The 16,792-nt window shown below is 36.5% G+C and overlaps 1 protein-coding gene across 22 annotated transcripts in view; it reads right to left on the bottom strand.

Moving 5' to 3' along the window:
* Positions 1–16,792, bottom strand: part of AHI1 (Abelson helper integration site 1) — a 215,986-nt gene that overhangs the window by 127,414 nt on the left and 71,780 nt on the right. The window contains exon 21 of one of the 22 annotated variants that reach the window (XM_023750235.1): positions 4,076–4,151. The exons of the other annotated variants lie outside the window; for them this stretch is intronic. Coding sequence (XP_023606003.1) covers positions 4,138–4,151 — 14 coding nt within the window. The 3' untranslated portion in view covers positions 4,076–4,137. Of the gene's footprint in view, positions 1–4,075; positions 4,152–16,792 lie in introns of those variants that run through there. 22 annotated transcript variants of the gene reach the window in all.

Raw genomic sequence — 16,792 nt, 5'->3', positions numbered from 1 at the left:
TAATAAAATAAAATAAAAAACCAATTATTTATATTTATAGTCTAATTTAAATTTTTGTTCACTAAATATATTAACAATGTGGAAGTATAGTTAAAATGTACAATTTACCCTGGGTATTTTAAAATTAGAATAACTCGGCCAAACCGGTTTGGCTCAGTGCATGGAGCACTGGCCGGCGGACTGAAAGGTCCCAGGTTCGATTCCGGTCAAGGGCATGTACCTTGGTTGCGGGCACATCCCCAGTAGGAGGTGTGCAGGAGGCAGCTGGTCGATGTTTCTCTCTCATCGATGTTTCTAACTCTATATCCCTCTCCCTTTCTCTCTGTAAAAAATCAATAAAATATATTTAAAAAAATAAAATAAAATAAAATTAGAATAACTCAAAATGAACTTAAGAATATATAACACCTATATAGTAAATCAATCTATCATTAAATAAAAAAATAAAAAATCATTGTTTCAATAAATATTTATTGCTAGATTGGATAGTCTGACAATCTGTTTTTTAAAATATATATATATTTTTATTGATTTCAGAGAGGAAGGGAGAGGGAGAGAGGGACAGAAACATCAATGATGAGAGAGAATCATTGATTGGCTGTCTCCTGCACACCCCCTACTTGGGATCGAGCCCGCAACCCAGGCATGTGCCCTGACCTGCAATTGAAACATAACCTCCTGGTTCATAGGTCTCTACTCAATCGCTGAGCCATGCTGGCTGGGCCAATCTCTGCTTTTTAATGCGTGGGCTATTTATGTTTAATGCAATTCTGGTATGGCTATTTTTAAGTCTGCCATCTTGCTATTTTATTGCATGTATACTTTTGTTCCTTTCTGCCTCCTTTTCTGTATTCTTTTGGAATAAAACATCTTTCCTATTCCATTTTATGTCCCCTCATGGTTAAATTTTTAGATATTCATGTTTTTGTTGATTTTAGAGAGGGGGAAGGTAAAGGAGGAGAGAGAGAAACATTAATAAGCTGGAGAAACATCTATTGGCTGCCTCCTGCATGCCCTGTACTGGGGATCAAGACCACAACCCGGGCAGGTTGACTGGGAATCAAAGCAGCAACCTCTAGGTGCATGGGAAGACACACAATCAACTGAGCCATTATATTTTTTAATGGTTAATTTAGAGATATAATAGACATATTTAATTTATTACAGTGTATACTGAATTAGGAATTTCTATTTAACAAAAAATACAATCACCTTAAAACAGTATTATTTCATTAATCCTACCACCCTTTATGCTACTAATGTCTTATATTTTACTTCTACATGTTATAAATTCCACAATATATTGACAGTATACTTGTTTTAAACAGTCAGCAATCTTTGAGAATTTTTAAAAATTAGCCTTTTATATTTAGATATATATTTTTCCTTTCTAGTATTTTCATTCCTCCTTGCAGATCCAAACTTTCATCCGAGATCATTTACCTTCAGATTGATAAATTCCCTAAGAAATCTCTTGTAGTTTAAATCTTCTGGTGACTATGTTATTTTTCCCTCCTGAAAACTCTCTAATTGGCATCATTTATGATGAGTATTTTTGCTGGATATTGAAATCTAGGTTGATAGCCATTTTCTTTTAGTACTATTTTATTCCATTTTAAAAAAATAAATTTATTTTTATTGTTGAAAATATTATAGATCGCCCCCTTTTTACCCCCATTGACCCCCTCCACCCTGCTCCCCCACAGCCACTCCCCCACCCAGGCCTTCATCACACTATTGTCTGTGTCCAAGGATTATACATACATGCATATAAATTCTTTGGTTAATCTCTTCCCATACCTCCTCCCCTCTTCCCTCTGAGATTCTTCAGTCTGTTCCCTGTTGCCAAACCCCATACACTAGGAATCAGTGTACTTGGCAGTGAGCCATGCTGGCAACAATAAAAAAATTATTAATTTAGAGAGAGAGAGAGAGAGAGAGAGAGAGAGAGAGAGAGAGAGAGAGACATCGACGTGAAAGCAAAATGTTGAACTGCTACCAGGAATTGAACCAGCAACCTTTCAGTGCACAGGACAACACCAACCAACTGAGCCACACTGGCCTTAGCCTCAACTGTTTTCTTTATTTTTTGAATAGCAAACATCTAAGCTGTCAACTTCAGTCTTCCTAATGCTTCTTAGTCACTTGGCCTCTTTTCATTCAATAGCTTTTGCCAACTTATTTCATTAACTTCTGTGAATTCAAAGACTATGCATATGCCACTGAATCCTTAATCTATACTTATGCTCCAAACTTTATTTCAAAGTCAAATTTCTAGCACAGGGCCTGACTCACAGTGGGATAGTAAATAAATAAGGTTCTAATGACTGAACAAGCTATTAGATACTTCACTCCACATGTCTTCCAGTATCTGAAACTCAATATATCCCCAAAGATACAGTTCATTAACTTCCCCCAATCTATAATAATAAAAATGTAATATGCTAATTAGACCGACAGCCAAACGACCTTCCAGATGTCCTTCTGGACGACCTTCCGGACAAAGCCGGGGCTTCGAGGGCCAAGGCAAGCCACTGTGGCTGCAAGGGCCCAGCCCCTTGCAGGAATTTCATGCATAGAGCCTCCAGTATTCCTATATTTTCCTATTTTAAAATACCCACTCATTCACTGAAATTATTAGTCTAAGTTACCCTTAAATTCAATTTCCTTATTCCTTACCACTCACATTCCAGATCTCCAATACTTAATGATTTAACATCTGTACTTTCTTACTTCAGTCTTATTCTCCCACCTCAAAAATTAAAATAATCTTTTAACTGGCTTTCCTCAAGAGAATGCCCTTACATTTCTTCTTATTATTAATTTTCACATCTGATAACAGTTTACGAGGTGTACTGGTTAATAATGCGGATTTTGTAATCAAAGAAAACATGATAATCTAAAAAAAAATCAAAAGTGCTTTATTCAAAGTAATGTCCATTGCTAGCTACATATTTCCCCATCTTTCAGGTAATTTGTGGATACCGTCCCAATAGAACTTTTCTTGTTTTGAGGCAAACCATTCAGAGACTAAATTTTCCACTTCTTTGTACGTTTTGAAGTGCTGCTCAGAAAGTGTGTGTGCCATCGATCGGAACAAGTGGTAATCTGAAGTAGCAAGGTCTGGTGAATACAGTGGGTGGGTTAATACTTCCCAGGCAAGATCTTTTAACGTGTCTTTAACTGGTTTTGAAGTGTGTGATGGTGTGTTATCATAAAGCAAAATTACTTTGCCGTGTCTTCTGGCCCATTCTGGTCGTTTCACAATCAAGGCGTGGTTCAAATTGATTATTTGTTGTTGGTAGTGATCAGTATTAATGGTTTCACCTGGTTTTAGAAGCTCATAATACACCACACCTTCCTGATCCCACCAAACGAAGAACATGGTATGTTCTTCCATCTGTTTATGTCTTCCTCTATCTCTTTTTTCAATGTCCTGTAGTTTTATGAGTAGAGGTCTTTTACCTCTTTAGTTAAGTTTATTCCTAGGTATCTTAATTTTTTTGATGCAATGGTAAAGGGGATTGCTTTTTTAGTCTCTCTTTCTGTAGATTCACTATTGGTGTATAGAAATGCCATAGATTTCTTGGCGTTAATTTTATATCTTGCTACATTGCCGAATTCATTTATTAAGTCTAATAGTTTTTTGATTGTCTTCTTTCTGAAGTGATTTGGCCTTGCAGTCCATGTTGATGGTTGACCTGGATCAACCCATGATTTTGTGCATTTGGGATTCTCAAAATAAATCCACTTTTCATCGCCAGTCACAATTCAATGCAAAAAAGACTTTCTTTCGTGCCGTTGAAGCAACATTTTACTGATGACTTTTCGGTTTTCCATTTGTCTTTCGTTCAGTTGATGTGGCACCCATTTTTCTTCCCTTAAAACCTTTCCCATTGCTTGTAAATGATCGGAAATTGTCTGCTGAGCAACGTTTAATCTTTCTGCAAGTTTTTTTTTTTTAGTTTGACATGCATCTTCATCCAATAATGCTTGTAATTGTTGGTCTTCAAACTTTTTCGGTTGACCTGGATGTTCTTTGTCTTTCAGACTGAAATCATCACTTTTAAAGCATTGAAACCAGCGTTCACAAGTGTCTTGAGATGGAGCATGCTCACCATAAGCTTTCCGACGTATTCAGCAGCACTTTTCTTCAAAATAAAGTAATGAATTAAAACTTCCCGCAAATGCTCCTTTTTAGGCACGACATTACACATTTTTAATTGTAAAATTATCTATGAGGTTAACACCTTCAGAAAATTTGACATGAAGTTTTGAAGCTTGTTGTCAATACAACAAAATAGCATACATATCAAATCGCATATATATCAACATATGTGTAACTCCATCTATTGAAAAAAATCCCATTAACTGGAATACCTAGTAAATAGCCTTCTCAATGAGGAATTATTTGTCACTATATCATATATACTCTGTAAAACAGTTTGTTCATTTTTATTAATATAGCAAGTATCAGTGCAACCCCACCTACCTCTCCCTTTCAAAAATATATCTCTTGTGAATATTGCCAGTGCTGGGGATGGGCAGTGCTCTGTACTTCATTTATACAAGGTTCTGTACAACCTGGCCCCTCGCTATCCCTCTGTCCTCATTATCTTCTACTTTCCCCCTCATTCCTTCTACTCCAGCCATACTGGCCTCTTTTTTAAAAAAAAAATATATTTTTATCGATTTCAGAGAGGAAGGGAAAGGGAGAGAGATATAGAAACATCAATGATGAGAAAGAATCATTGATTGGTTGCTTCCTGCATGCATCCTATTGGGGACTGAGCCAGCTACCTGGGCATGTGCCCTTGACCAGAATTGAACCCAGGACCCTTCGGTCCACAGGCCAACACTCTATCCACTGAGCCAAACCAGCTAGGGCCATCTTGCACATCAAACACATTCCTGACTCTGGATCTTGGTTGGAGATGCTATATTGCCCAGACACCATGGTTTTTTTTTTCTTCAAAATTCTACTCGTCAGCTTCTTTCTGAAGCATTTCTTCACCATCCCATTTAAAACAGCAACTATCCCCTTTCCCTGCTTTACTTGCCCTTTATTCCACATTTGTTTTCTTATTGTCTGTCTCTACTGGACAGTAAACTGAACAAGGTCTTGGATTTTTACCTGGTCTTTGTGCGTGTGTGTGTGTTTTACAGATACATTCACATAACACCTATAACAGTGCCTGACACAAAGTAAGTACTCACTGGGTCCTTACTAAATATATAAATGAATTTTGCATTCCCAGTATGTGCATATGCAGCAATTAAACATCCTTTAGAATTAAAAAACAGAAAATAAAACAAAAAAAAGAAAAAGTTAAAATGAGAAAGGATTTAATTGAAAAAAAAGTATTTTTGGTATGGTATGGAGAATGTAGGAAGGAAATAACTCATTTCTCAGTTCTAGCCATAAAATATATAATTTAAATTCTAGGGGAAAATAAATTTAAATTCTGAACAAGAGCATGATAATTTAGAAAATGTTTTAAAAACATGCTTATCATGCTATATACATTTTTCCCCTGTAAAAGTTCAATGAGTATTAAGTACATTCATTTAACTAACTGCTATACTGTCTATATATATAAAAGCCTAAGCAACCAAACGACCGAATGACCGGTCAACCGGTTGCTATGATGCGCACGGACCATCTGGGGGGCAGGTACTCAACGCAGGAGCTGCACCCTGGTGGTCAGTGTGCTCCCATAGCCAACCTCCCGTGGCCGGCCAACCTCCTGCAATCCCACCCACTGGCCAACCTCCTGCGGTCCCTCCTCCGCAGCTGGCTGGCTCTGATCGGCCCTGATCGCTGGCCAGGCCAAGGGACCCCACCCGTGCACGAATTCGTGCACCGGGCCTCTAGTGCATTTATAACTGCCTTTAACATTGGCTTTTAAAGTGTTTTACTTTCAACTCTTTGTTAAATCTTCTCTTGAAAATACATATATTAAAAAAATGGAGATGACATTAAACATCAAGCCTCATAATCCACACTAATAAAAGAGAAACATGCAAATTGGTGTCACTCTGCTACGCCCACCAGCCAATCAGGATGAGTATGCAAATTAACCCAACAAATATGGCGGTTAATTTGCATATGCAGGCACAGAGCGAAGACTAAAGACTGATGACGACTGAAGACTGAAGATGACTGAAGACTGAAGAAGATTGGCTTCTCTGCTGTGGTCGGAGTGGAGAAGCCTCGAGGCTTGGCTTCTCCGCTGTGGCCGGAGCAAAGGCCTGGGTCCCGGGTGCTGAAGGAAAACCGGTGCCGGCAGCCAGGGGAAGGCCTATTGCACGAATCTCTTCGTGCAATGGGCCTCTAGTGTTATTATAAAAATAAGGAAGGAAAAATGAAAAACAAAAAACAACCTCCCTAAAGCTCCCCTCCTTCTCATGGCAAACTTTGTTGATTCTGAATTAGCCAAAATATAAAACCTATTTGGCTCACACAAAATTTAACAGCTATGAAATGTGAAAGACTTGATTCCTTTCAAAAGCAGGGCAAGTATACACAACACACACACACATACACACAGTCACTCACACATATTAATATGAAAGAAACTGGAGTGCTTTATAATTATTCACTCATTCCCAGAATATCAGAATACCCTTGGGAGGTAGGTTTGAAGCATATAGCATAGTAACTAAAATTATTACATGACTTCTGACATATTAGCCTGCAACAAAATCCAGATACCTAGCCCTAAACTATCATTTGGGGGAGTCCTAAATGGATAATATTGTTCTGTATTATGTAGACAACAAAGAATTCTGAGCAGGGCCATGAATCTGAGTGCATTTTATAAGGATAATATATTTAATCAGATTGATTCCTTTCTCTGTGCTCCATGTTTTGTGCTTATCTCCTATTGAACTCAACCCCATTATACTGTAACTATTTCTTTGCCTTTTAAATTCTTCAACTAGTCTGGGAGGACTTTTGAGGGTAGTCTTTCATTTTCCATTTCTCCAGGGCTTGGCTTAGTCCCTATTACATAGTACTCTCTACAGAACATTGGATGATGAACTATATGGATTAATTTTTTATAAAGTATAAAAAGGCTTTTATTTTTTAAAGTGGTTAATAGCTTTTGTTAGGGTGCTTCTACTAAAATAAGTTTTTGGTTCTGCTAAAAAAAAAAGAGCTGGATATTAGTCAAAAATAATTTTCAATTTTTACTCCTTGTAAAATTATAGTTGAATTTTTATAGTGGAGAAAGTTGAAAAAAAAAAGTAAATTGCCTGAAATTAGAACAATGTTCTACTTTTTACTTAATGCACATTTACAATGCAAAAACCTCTGAAATTATTTTTAAAAAATGACCAGTCACTCCATTTACTCATTTTTGTAGTTTCCATATTTATCATATACTTTGCTCTCAAACTCATAGACAAGTTAGTAAGAGCAATACCGAGATAGATTTTTTTTACCTTTTCATTCACTTTTCATTGAAGGGAGCTTCCTGCAAACACACATTTAAAATTCTGGAAAATACAAATCAACATTACCTAGCAGTCTCTATCATCACCACAAGGTCTGGTCCTTAAACCTAATTTCCATCGTAAGCTGACACTTTCAATAAGTGATAGGTATTCATTTCCAGAAAACACTGCCAGTAAGTTCTATGATATCACAGTCTGCTCACTCTCCAGACCAAAGTGACGAAGCCACAAAATGCAAAAGTATGCACTTAGTTAGTCCAAGGGAAACCTTAAGGCTATTCTGACCACAGTTTAGAAAAGTATAACCTAGTGAAGAGTAAATGAGAACTTAATTTAAAGAGCCCTTTCCCTCTGAATTTCCAGGGTCTTCCTCTGAATTTCTAGGGCCTTCAGTAGAAACAAACCAAAATGTTTGAAAACTAAAGTGTTTCTTGTCATAGATTTAATTTTTAAAAAGTTACTTTGGGACATAGTAATTTACAAAGAAAACAAAAATTACTATTTTTACAATATAAATGGTATTTTATTTTTCCCCTTGACCAGGGGAGGAAACATTAAGGGCTACTTCTTTGGTTCCAAGCAATGTCCATCTGAAGCTGAATTAGTATATAAAAAATTATTTCTAGTTTTAAAAACTCATAGCTTTTCACAGAATCATAGAACTAAAGGCTAAAATGTACAGTAATTTGAAACAATGTAAAATGTTAATGTGCAAGTATATACTAGTAAAGGGAAGAAATGAGTATATGTGATTAATAGGGAGTAAATTTGACCTTTTATTTTAAACATTAAAATATTTTTAATTATCAGAGATGTGGCCAACATTTTGATGTACATATGTATTCCTTATGTTGATAAACTAAAGATAACCATAGTATTTAACAACTGAAGAAAGGCTTCAAAATTATGGAATACTCACTTTCTTCAAGACCATATATTATTACCAGAAAAAAATTATGGGAAAATATATTTTAAAAACTACATTATTTGGAAGTGTACCCTACATTAGTATTTTATATGAGCAATTGTCTTAATGATTAAAAAGTTGTCAATTTCAGTTTGAGATTAAAAAAATAGTAAAATGCATCATATGGTTGATATTCAACAATACTAAATGTATTCTTATTCTCAAACTATAAAAACAAACAATAAAGGAGTGCTGGTCAAAAATAATTTGGCCATTTTATAACCTATTCTCTCCTCTTACCTGCTGCAGCCATGCAGTTATTGTAATTCTTCCTTTAATTCTCACCTTTGAGTGAATTGACACACTGACAGTTTCATTTTAACTTGGAGGCACAGCAGTAAATTCAAAACTTTCACTATTTTCACCATGATATAAATAATGTTCTGATAAAAAAGTTAAAACCTTCAAAGTCTCATACTTTAGAAATCCTATATAATAAAGCCCTAATATGCAAATTAATGGGGGAATGACATGCAGAATGACTGGTCACTATGATGTGCACTGACCACCAGGGGGCAGACACTCAACACAGGAGCTGCCCCAGATATTGAACATCCATCCACCCACTGAGAGGGAGGTGACCAGCGGTGGTGACTGGGGGGCGGGGCCAGCCAATGGACGGTGCCAGGCCACCAGCCAAGGCAGGTGCCAGTGGGGGCTCCCCGATCACCCCGCCTTGTGGTCATTCCACAGATTAGCTCTGATTGCTGGCCAGGCTTAGGGACCCTACCCTACATATTGGGAACAGTCTCTTAGATTTAAAAATTAAAACCTGGCAAGGCTACTCTAACACTGAAAAAAACAGGATGATGCAGCAGTGACATGCATGGACTCTGGCTTGCACATTTTGTAGTCAGTCCTGATTCTGACACTTTGTGTGACAAAGCCAATTACTTAACTTCTCTCTGCTTCAGTTTTTCCACCCATAAGACAGGGAAAATGGTATTACTGCCTCAGAAGGATCATGTTATGTACTACTTTTTATAATCAGGACAAAAATATGTAGCTGCCCATACAACAGCAAGATGCTTTTCACCTATATGAAAAGTATGGTTACTGGTGCATGCAGCATCCCGGATTGCGAGAGGGATGTCTGACTGCCAGTTTAGGCCCGATCCTGGCAGTCGGACATTCCCCAAGGGCGCAGGCCGAGCTGAGGGATGCCCCCCCCCCATGAATTCTGTGCACTGGGCCTCTAATCTATAATAATAAAAGCATAATATGCTAATTAGACCGGATGACCTTCTGGATGTCCTTCCGGACGAAGCCGGGGCTGTAGCCACAGGATTGAGGCAGCTGCAACAGCTGTGAGGGAGGGATCCAGGCAGCCACCTGCAGCTGCGAGGGAGGGATTGAGGCAGCTGCCGCAGCTGCGAAGGCCTACTCTTATATGAATTTTATGCATCGGGCCTCTAGTATATTATAAAAACCACTATTATCATGGAAATGATTAGTCATTATGCTTAGAACTTGTATTTTGAAAAAAAAATGCGCCAGAGGAATATGGATATAAGACATTCACTAAGTTTAATTCTAAGAACACTGTGATTTTTCTTTCTAAAATTTAGTGGGAGTTGGATAAATTTAAAATAAAAATGTTCAATAATTAAAATAGTTCTGCATATACTCCAAGATACTATCTATCATTCTTATTGCATTATAAGTCAAACACAGGTAGGTATCTGAAAACTTTCACTGGCACTAAACACTTGCCTCTATTTTCAAATGACATGCCACCAAGATGAAATGACTTGCTCCCAGTCATAGCATACGTAATAGAATCTGGATCTAAATTCAGATGTCTCCATTTGCTTCGCTAAGTGCTATTACCACACCATGTATTGATTTAAACACCAAAAAAATAAGAAAATTTTAGAGTCTCTATTCAAGTTAAAATTGCTTTTTAATACATCTGCTCAATTATGATGCTGAAATCTGAAATCTTTTTTTAAAATATATTTTTATTGATTTCAGAGAGGGAGATAGAGGGAGAGATAGATAGAAACATCAATAATGAGAGAGAATCATCGATCAGCTGCCTCCTGCATGCCCCACACTGGGGATCCTGCCCGCAGCCTGGGCATATGCCCTAACCAGGAATCGAACCGTGACCTGGTTCATAGGTCAATGCTCAACCAAGAAATCTTCAATATTATTTTATAACTATGTATGGTGCCAGTTGTGGTACTGGAAATATCAAGGGGAACGCTATGTAAATATGATTTTCTAACCACTAAGCTGTACACCTGAAACTAATACAAAACAAAATTGAAAGGAAAAAATAAAGAGTGGTGGTTAAGGAGATAGGACAACTGAGAATGTGATGTCCTGGAAACCTGTGTATTAAGATGTGATCAAATGTGTCAAACGCTGCTGCTAAGTCCAGTAAGATAAGAACAAAGAACTGAACATTGGAATTTGCAGTGTGCAAGTCACTGGTGAGCCGGAAAAAAAAACAGATTAGAGATGGAACAAATTTATGGAAGATGAGAAGTGATTCGAAACGTATCTCTGAAAACATTATGATAGGCTGCAGTAGATACGGTATCTGACAGTGAAACTCAGAGCGCCTGTGGACACAGATTCAGCACTTTGGGTAGACAGCAAAACAAAACAAACCCCAGGAAAAATAACTGAAGGTTCGTATATAAAAACACGTAAGCCAAACAAGATGCTGATTCCACATAAAATGGAAGATGATGAGCATTCACCCTAGATTTAAAAAAGTAAAAAATCAGTGAAGTGTCTCTAAAAGTAATACTGAACAAAGCACTTGGGAAGAGTAAAGACTTCCAGAACTGTTGTCCCACTTACTAGTATTCTCATTCTGACAAGTAGTCCGACAGCCTGACTCATATATCTTGCCTGTTTATCCTAAATATAAGCTGCCAGTTAATATGTCTTAGCTATATATATGAAGTTCTCAACAGACTTCCTGGTAAGGTGAACAAAACAGTGAGATTACAGAGCTACTTACACAACAAAAGAGGGACACCATATTTGTACCCAGTGCTTCATTAAAAAAAAAAAAATAAGACAAATGCCAAGGATCACCAGAAAAAAAAAATCCATGGAATGAAAGAAAAAGACAGGATACATAAACAGATGAGAAAACTGAACACAGAGGAAACATCAATTCAGAGAAAAGAACTTTACTTTGAGATTTAGAAAGATACAATGACATCTACAAAAACCATGATACTAGAAAACAGGAACAAACAGGACAAGAAAGAAACCATAAAGATTAAAAGGATGATTGGTTCCCTGGCTGGTGTGGATCAATGGTTAGAGTGTTGGCCCAAACACCTAAGTGTCGAGGGTTTGATTTCCGGTCAAGGGCATATACCTGGGTTGTAGGTTCCATCCCTGGCCCTGGTATAGGAGGCAACCAACTGATGTTTCTCTCTCTCTCTCTCTCTCTCTCTCTCCCTCCCTCCCTCCCTCCCTTCCTTCTACTCTCTCTAGGAAATCAATGGAAAAAAAATACACTTGGGTGAGGATTAACAAACAAACAAACAAACAGGATGATTGGTGAAGAGAGATTGAAAATAATGACAAGACTCTGAGAATGACTAGTTCAAAAAAGGAAATGAGAAGGAGGAGTCAAAGATGCATCCGGTTGCCAGCTGAAAGAAGGGTGATGCCATCATCAGAAACAGACAGAAGAGTAAAATATAGAAGCTCCTTTCAGGAAACTCAGGCTCACTCATGGCAATGATTACATTTCTGTCACATGTACGACAAAAAGCGGTTAGCTTACCTATCTTGCTACACAATTTTGAGGATGAATTATCGTTTCTGTGATAAGATTTCATACTTCAGAGCCATATATACGACAATATCTCTCAAAAATTTTACATTTGACCTCTTAAAAAAAGATGCTATATGTAAACAATTCCTATAAAATTCAAAATGTAAAAAAGACAAATTAAGAAGTTGTTAAAACATCAGAATATCTCTAAAATGCAAATTCAATAATCTGGCGTATACTTTGGCTATGTTCACATTAAATTAGTTTTTATATTCATTAAATTTTAGTTTATGGTTCTCAGTTACATTTTTTCTTATTTTCACTGAATATGAATATAATTATTTCACTTTTAAAATTAATCTTCTGGGAAATACTACATATGCTTGGACAACCAAATTTAGTAGGTTCATAAACCCAACACACACACACACACACACACACACACACACACACAGAAATGTGACTGGAAAAGAACAATAGCTTCAAGTAAGATTTCTGTGTTTAACAGATCAGAGAAAATTGTAAGGTTGGAACTATATATACCATATAAATATCATATAAAATAGCTTCTTACAAAATAAATGGCTAGGAAATAGCAAATTTAAGCTCATTCAAATCAGAAAATTTAAATGAGAAAAGTTTGCATTCATATTCTCCCCTCAAAATATATTAGGTGAAATTTCATATCTCATTGGGGACATTAATACTAAATGCATGTCCCTGTGCATAAAGAACCATTCATTAAGTTTCTTAATATTTAATAGAGTTGATAAAAATAATTTTTAAATTAGGGAATAATAAATATGTAGAATATACTTTATTAATAGGACTAGGAACAATTTACTAATTCATATGACATTATTTCAGTAAATAAAAGGGCTTTTATTCCAAGTGAAGGTTTTAATCTTTAGTAAGTAAATTAACTTAGATCACTGGAGAATTCTTAGTACAGTACTAATATTGGTTACTAAAATGGCACCTTATACCTTTAATTTAACAAATATCAATTTTAGAGAATCTAATTATGAATGATACAAAAAAAGTCGAACAAATGAAATCTCAGTCTTTGTGGAAGGGAAATAGAAGTCATATGTTAAAGGAAATAAATCCACATGGTCAAGGTCTTTCACTCAGTGTCCAGAAAAATCCAAATATGAAAATAGTCCCACCTGCAGGGTTTTCATGTTGACTGGCATGTATGTGGAAAGCCAAAGTTTCACAAGTGGGTTCTAGTGGATTATTTAAAGTTTGAGATGCTTGGTTGAAAACTTTCCTCTTAACATTATTTCATCTTAATGTCTTTTTTGGCATACTTCTAAAAATCCTATGTCCATTATTTGCTTCTCTGACATGTTCTTTTTTCTATAATAATCACTTAACACGCCCTGGCCAGCTTGGCTCAGTGGATAGAGCATTGGCCTGGGGACTGAAAGGTCCCAGGTTCGATTCCGGCCGCATGCCTGGGTTGCGGGCTCGATCCACAGTGGGGAGTGGGCAAGAGGCAGCCGATCAATGATTCTCTCTCATCATTGATGTTTCTATCTCTCTCTCCTTCTCCCTTCCTCTCTGAAATCAATAAATATATATTTTTAAAAAATAATCACTTAACACATTTTATTAAGTCATGTCTTAAATAAGATTTCCTCCATTCCTTGGGGCACAATGCAAATTGCATAATTTCAAACTTTAAAAAAAAATCAAAAGAATCTCCCATAAAAATCTCATGTTGTTTGGTCTCACAATATCTTATACATTTCAAAGTATTTAAAATATTTTTCTGATTGTCACAATTCTATGAAGTAGGAAATTCATCTTAAGTAGAAAATAGAGACATTATGCCTGGAGAAATAAAGTCAACTCCCAAGATAATAGTGGGAAGTGGCTGACTAGGGCTCATGCCCAACCCTTTTGGCCTTCTGAACTCAGGTCCACTGTGTTTGCCACAATAATGCACATGTCCTCAATTCATATTCAACAAATTCTTGCTTTTAAAAATTGCTTAATAAAAATATTATTCTGTTTAGTACCATAAAGTACATTTAAAGAGATCTGTCTACAGAAAATCAGTTAATTCTGTATTAAGTAGATTATATGTATTGTAATAAATTCATTCCTTTCACCCATCCCAATACCTAAACTTACATCTTGGATTTCTGGAGGTTTGAAATCAGCATTCAATAAACCATTCTTTTTCAATTAACAGTTTAAAGTTCATTACGTAATACTAACAGAACACTCTGCCAATTCTGATGCGATGAGAAAGATCTTTGAAGTTCATTTTACCTTCCTTAAAATGGAAACCCCCTTTTAACATCAACTGTGTTTATTGAGAGTCATTCTGATTCCTAATTTTTGCCAAAATGTTTTCTTTTCTTCTTTTGAAATACAAGAATCATCTTGTTTCCAGCTTACTTGTAATCTACCTTCTACAACTGGTTATAATCACAGAATCTCTGGTGAAATTATGGCCAAGGCAGGGTTCATTTTACATTTCAGTTAATTATTTTTAAAGTTTTGCACTTCCCTGTAAAAAATTAAATCTTAAGAAATACTGAAATGTTGAAACCAATAAAATTTAACTAGAAAAATAGCTCCTAATTTTAAGAGTTAATTTTAATTTTTTATTCCTGGTCAAAGGAATAAGTATATACTTGGCAAAGACATGCAAAGTAAACAGAAAAATACAGCTCTTTAAATAATATTCAAAATGTAAAAGCATGAAAGTCAACTGGACAGATCTTGTAACCAATACTGAAGTCATTAGAATGATGTTATGATGTTGTCTAAATCAAGTATTTGACTGTTTAGGATGTGGTAAAAAGTTAGATTCAATGACTGGCTATCAAGTTTAATACCTGTTTATGTGAGCTAATGGAGAGTGCAAAAAAATATGAAGACAGAAGCTACTGGTTGATTTTAAAAACCATGTCACACTCTGCCTCCCCCATCAAACTCAGGTCCACAACTAAAAAAGATAATATGAAGATTATGATAATAAAGTCATACTAATAAAATGATTCATTTCATTTTGTATCACTCATCTATTGAAAATGAACTGAATTTCACACAATGCTGTGAAAAGATATACCACATTCTTATAAATGAAACATGCTGTCCTTCAAATACAAACACGCAAAGATGATACAATTACCCCACTGCTGGCTAATTACCTCCCTGTATTTTTTTTAAACAAAATTGTATTTTTTACTGAATAAGTCACATTTTAAAATTTACTTCTATTATAAGAACTCCTGAGATGATTGAATGGGTTCTGAGATTTTGACCAACTGTCACAGAACAAAATTCCTCTGCAGAGAACTTGCTGAATTCACTGAAGATATAGTATAGCATGTTCACTACATGCTGACACATTATAAGCTATAAATTACAATTTAATGTAAAATGTTAAAATTACAATTTCTTTCCTTTTTCCCTAGCTTTATTAAAGTACTAGAGGCCCAGTGCACAAGATTCGTGCATTTGAGGGGGAGTCCCTCAGCCCAGCCTGTGCCCTCTCGCAGTCTGGGAGCCCTCAGGGGATGTCCAACTGCCGGTTTAGGCCTGCTCCCACGACCCCCACCCTCCTGGCAGTCAGACATTCTAAGCCAGTAGTCGGACATCATTAGCACTACTTCAGAGGCGGGAGAGGCTCCTGCCACCACTGCTGCACTCGCCAGCCATGCTTCTGGCTGAGGTCTGCATGGAAAGTCTGCCCCCTGGTGATCAGTGCATGTCATAGTGACCAGTTGTTTCGCCGTTTGGTCGATTTGCATATTAGCCTTTTATTATATAGGATATTTAGAAAATAAAATTATATAATTTTCTTTCTTATACAAATTACAATAGATGCAGTTTTGTTTTTAATAGGATTAACAGATGTATTATTTTCTAATTGAGATAGTGACAGCCTAATGAACAGTTCTAAAGTATCTCTTAAAAGTTATATCCAGATTTTTTCTCTCTATCCCACCCCTCATTCAGATACAAGTTGTATACTAGTATATATTTTTTAAAATCCTCACCCAAGGATATGATTTTTAAATTGATTTTTAGAGAGAGAGGAAGGGAGAAAGAGAAATATGGATGTGAGAAAGAAACATCGATTGGTTGCCTCCCATATGTGCCCCAATGAGGAATTGAACCCGCAACCTTTTTGGTGCATGGGACAATGCTCCAGTCAACTAAGCAACCTGACCAGGGCAGCAGCTATATTTTTAAAAAACACATTTTATCATCTCTTTCATACTCGTACCTTTGGAGAGTCTATTTTTTTAGAGAATAAAATGTGAATTCCTCAGGAGGGCACAATTTGACCCAATCTACCTTTGCAGACTCAGTTTTTCCTAACACATCTATCTCACCATTTCCTCCAGCTAAACTAAGACTCTATGCCAAGCTCTGCCAGGCGTGTGTGCTTGGTTACTTGCTTCTTGGCTCTGTGGGCTCTCCTGAAACCCCACTTGCTGATGAGGCCTATGAGGAAGACAAAGGCAAGGCCATGGAAGGTTTTATAAGACAGGGTAAGGACTCTGGAACCCATTCTAATTGTGACAGCCATTTAAGCAGGGTAGTCACATGATCTAATTCAGCTTCCAAAGAAATGTGGTGGCGCC

The sequence above is a fragment of the Myotis lucifugus genome, unplaced genomic scaffold (assembly GCF_000147115.1).
Source record: "Myotis lucifugus unplaced genomic scaffold, Myoluc2.0 scaffold_11, whole genome shotgun sequence".
Lineage (NCBI taxonomy): Eukaryota > Metazoa > Chordata > Mammalia > Chiroptera > Vespertilionidae > Myotis > Myotis lucifugus.
This window is presented reverse-complemented; position numbering and strand designations above follow the sequence as displayed.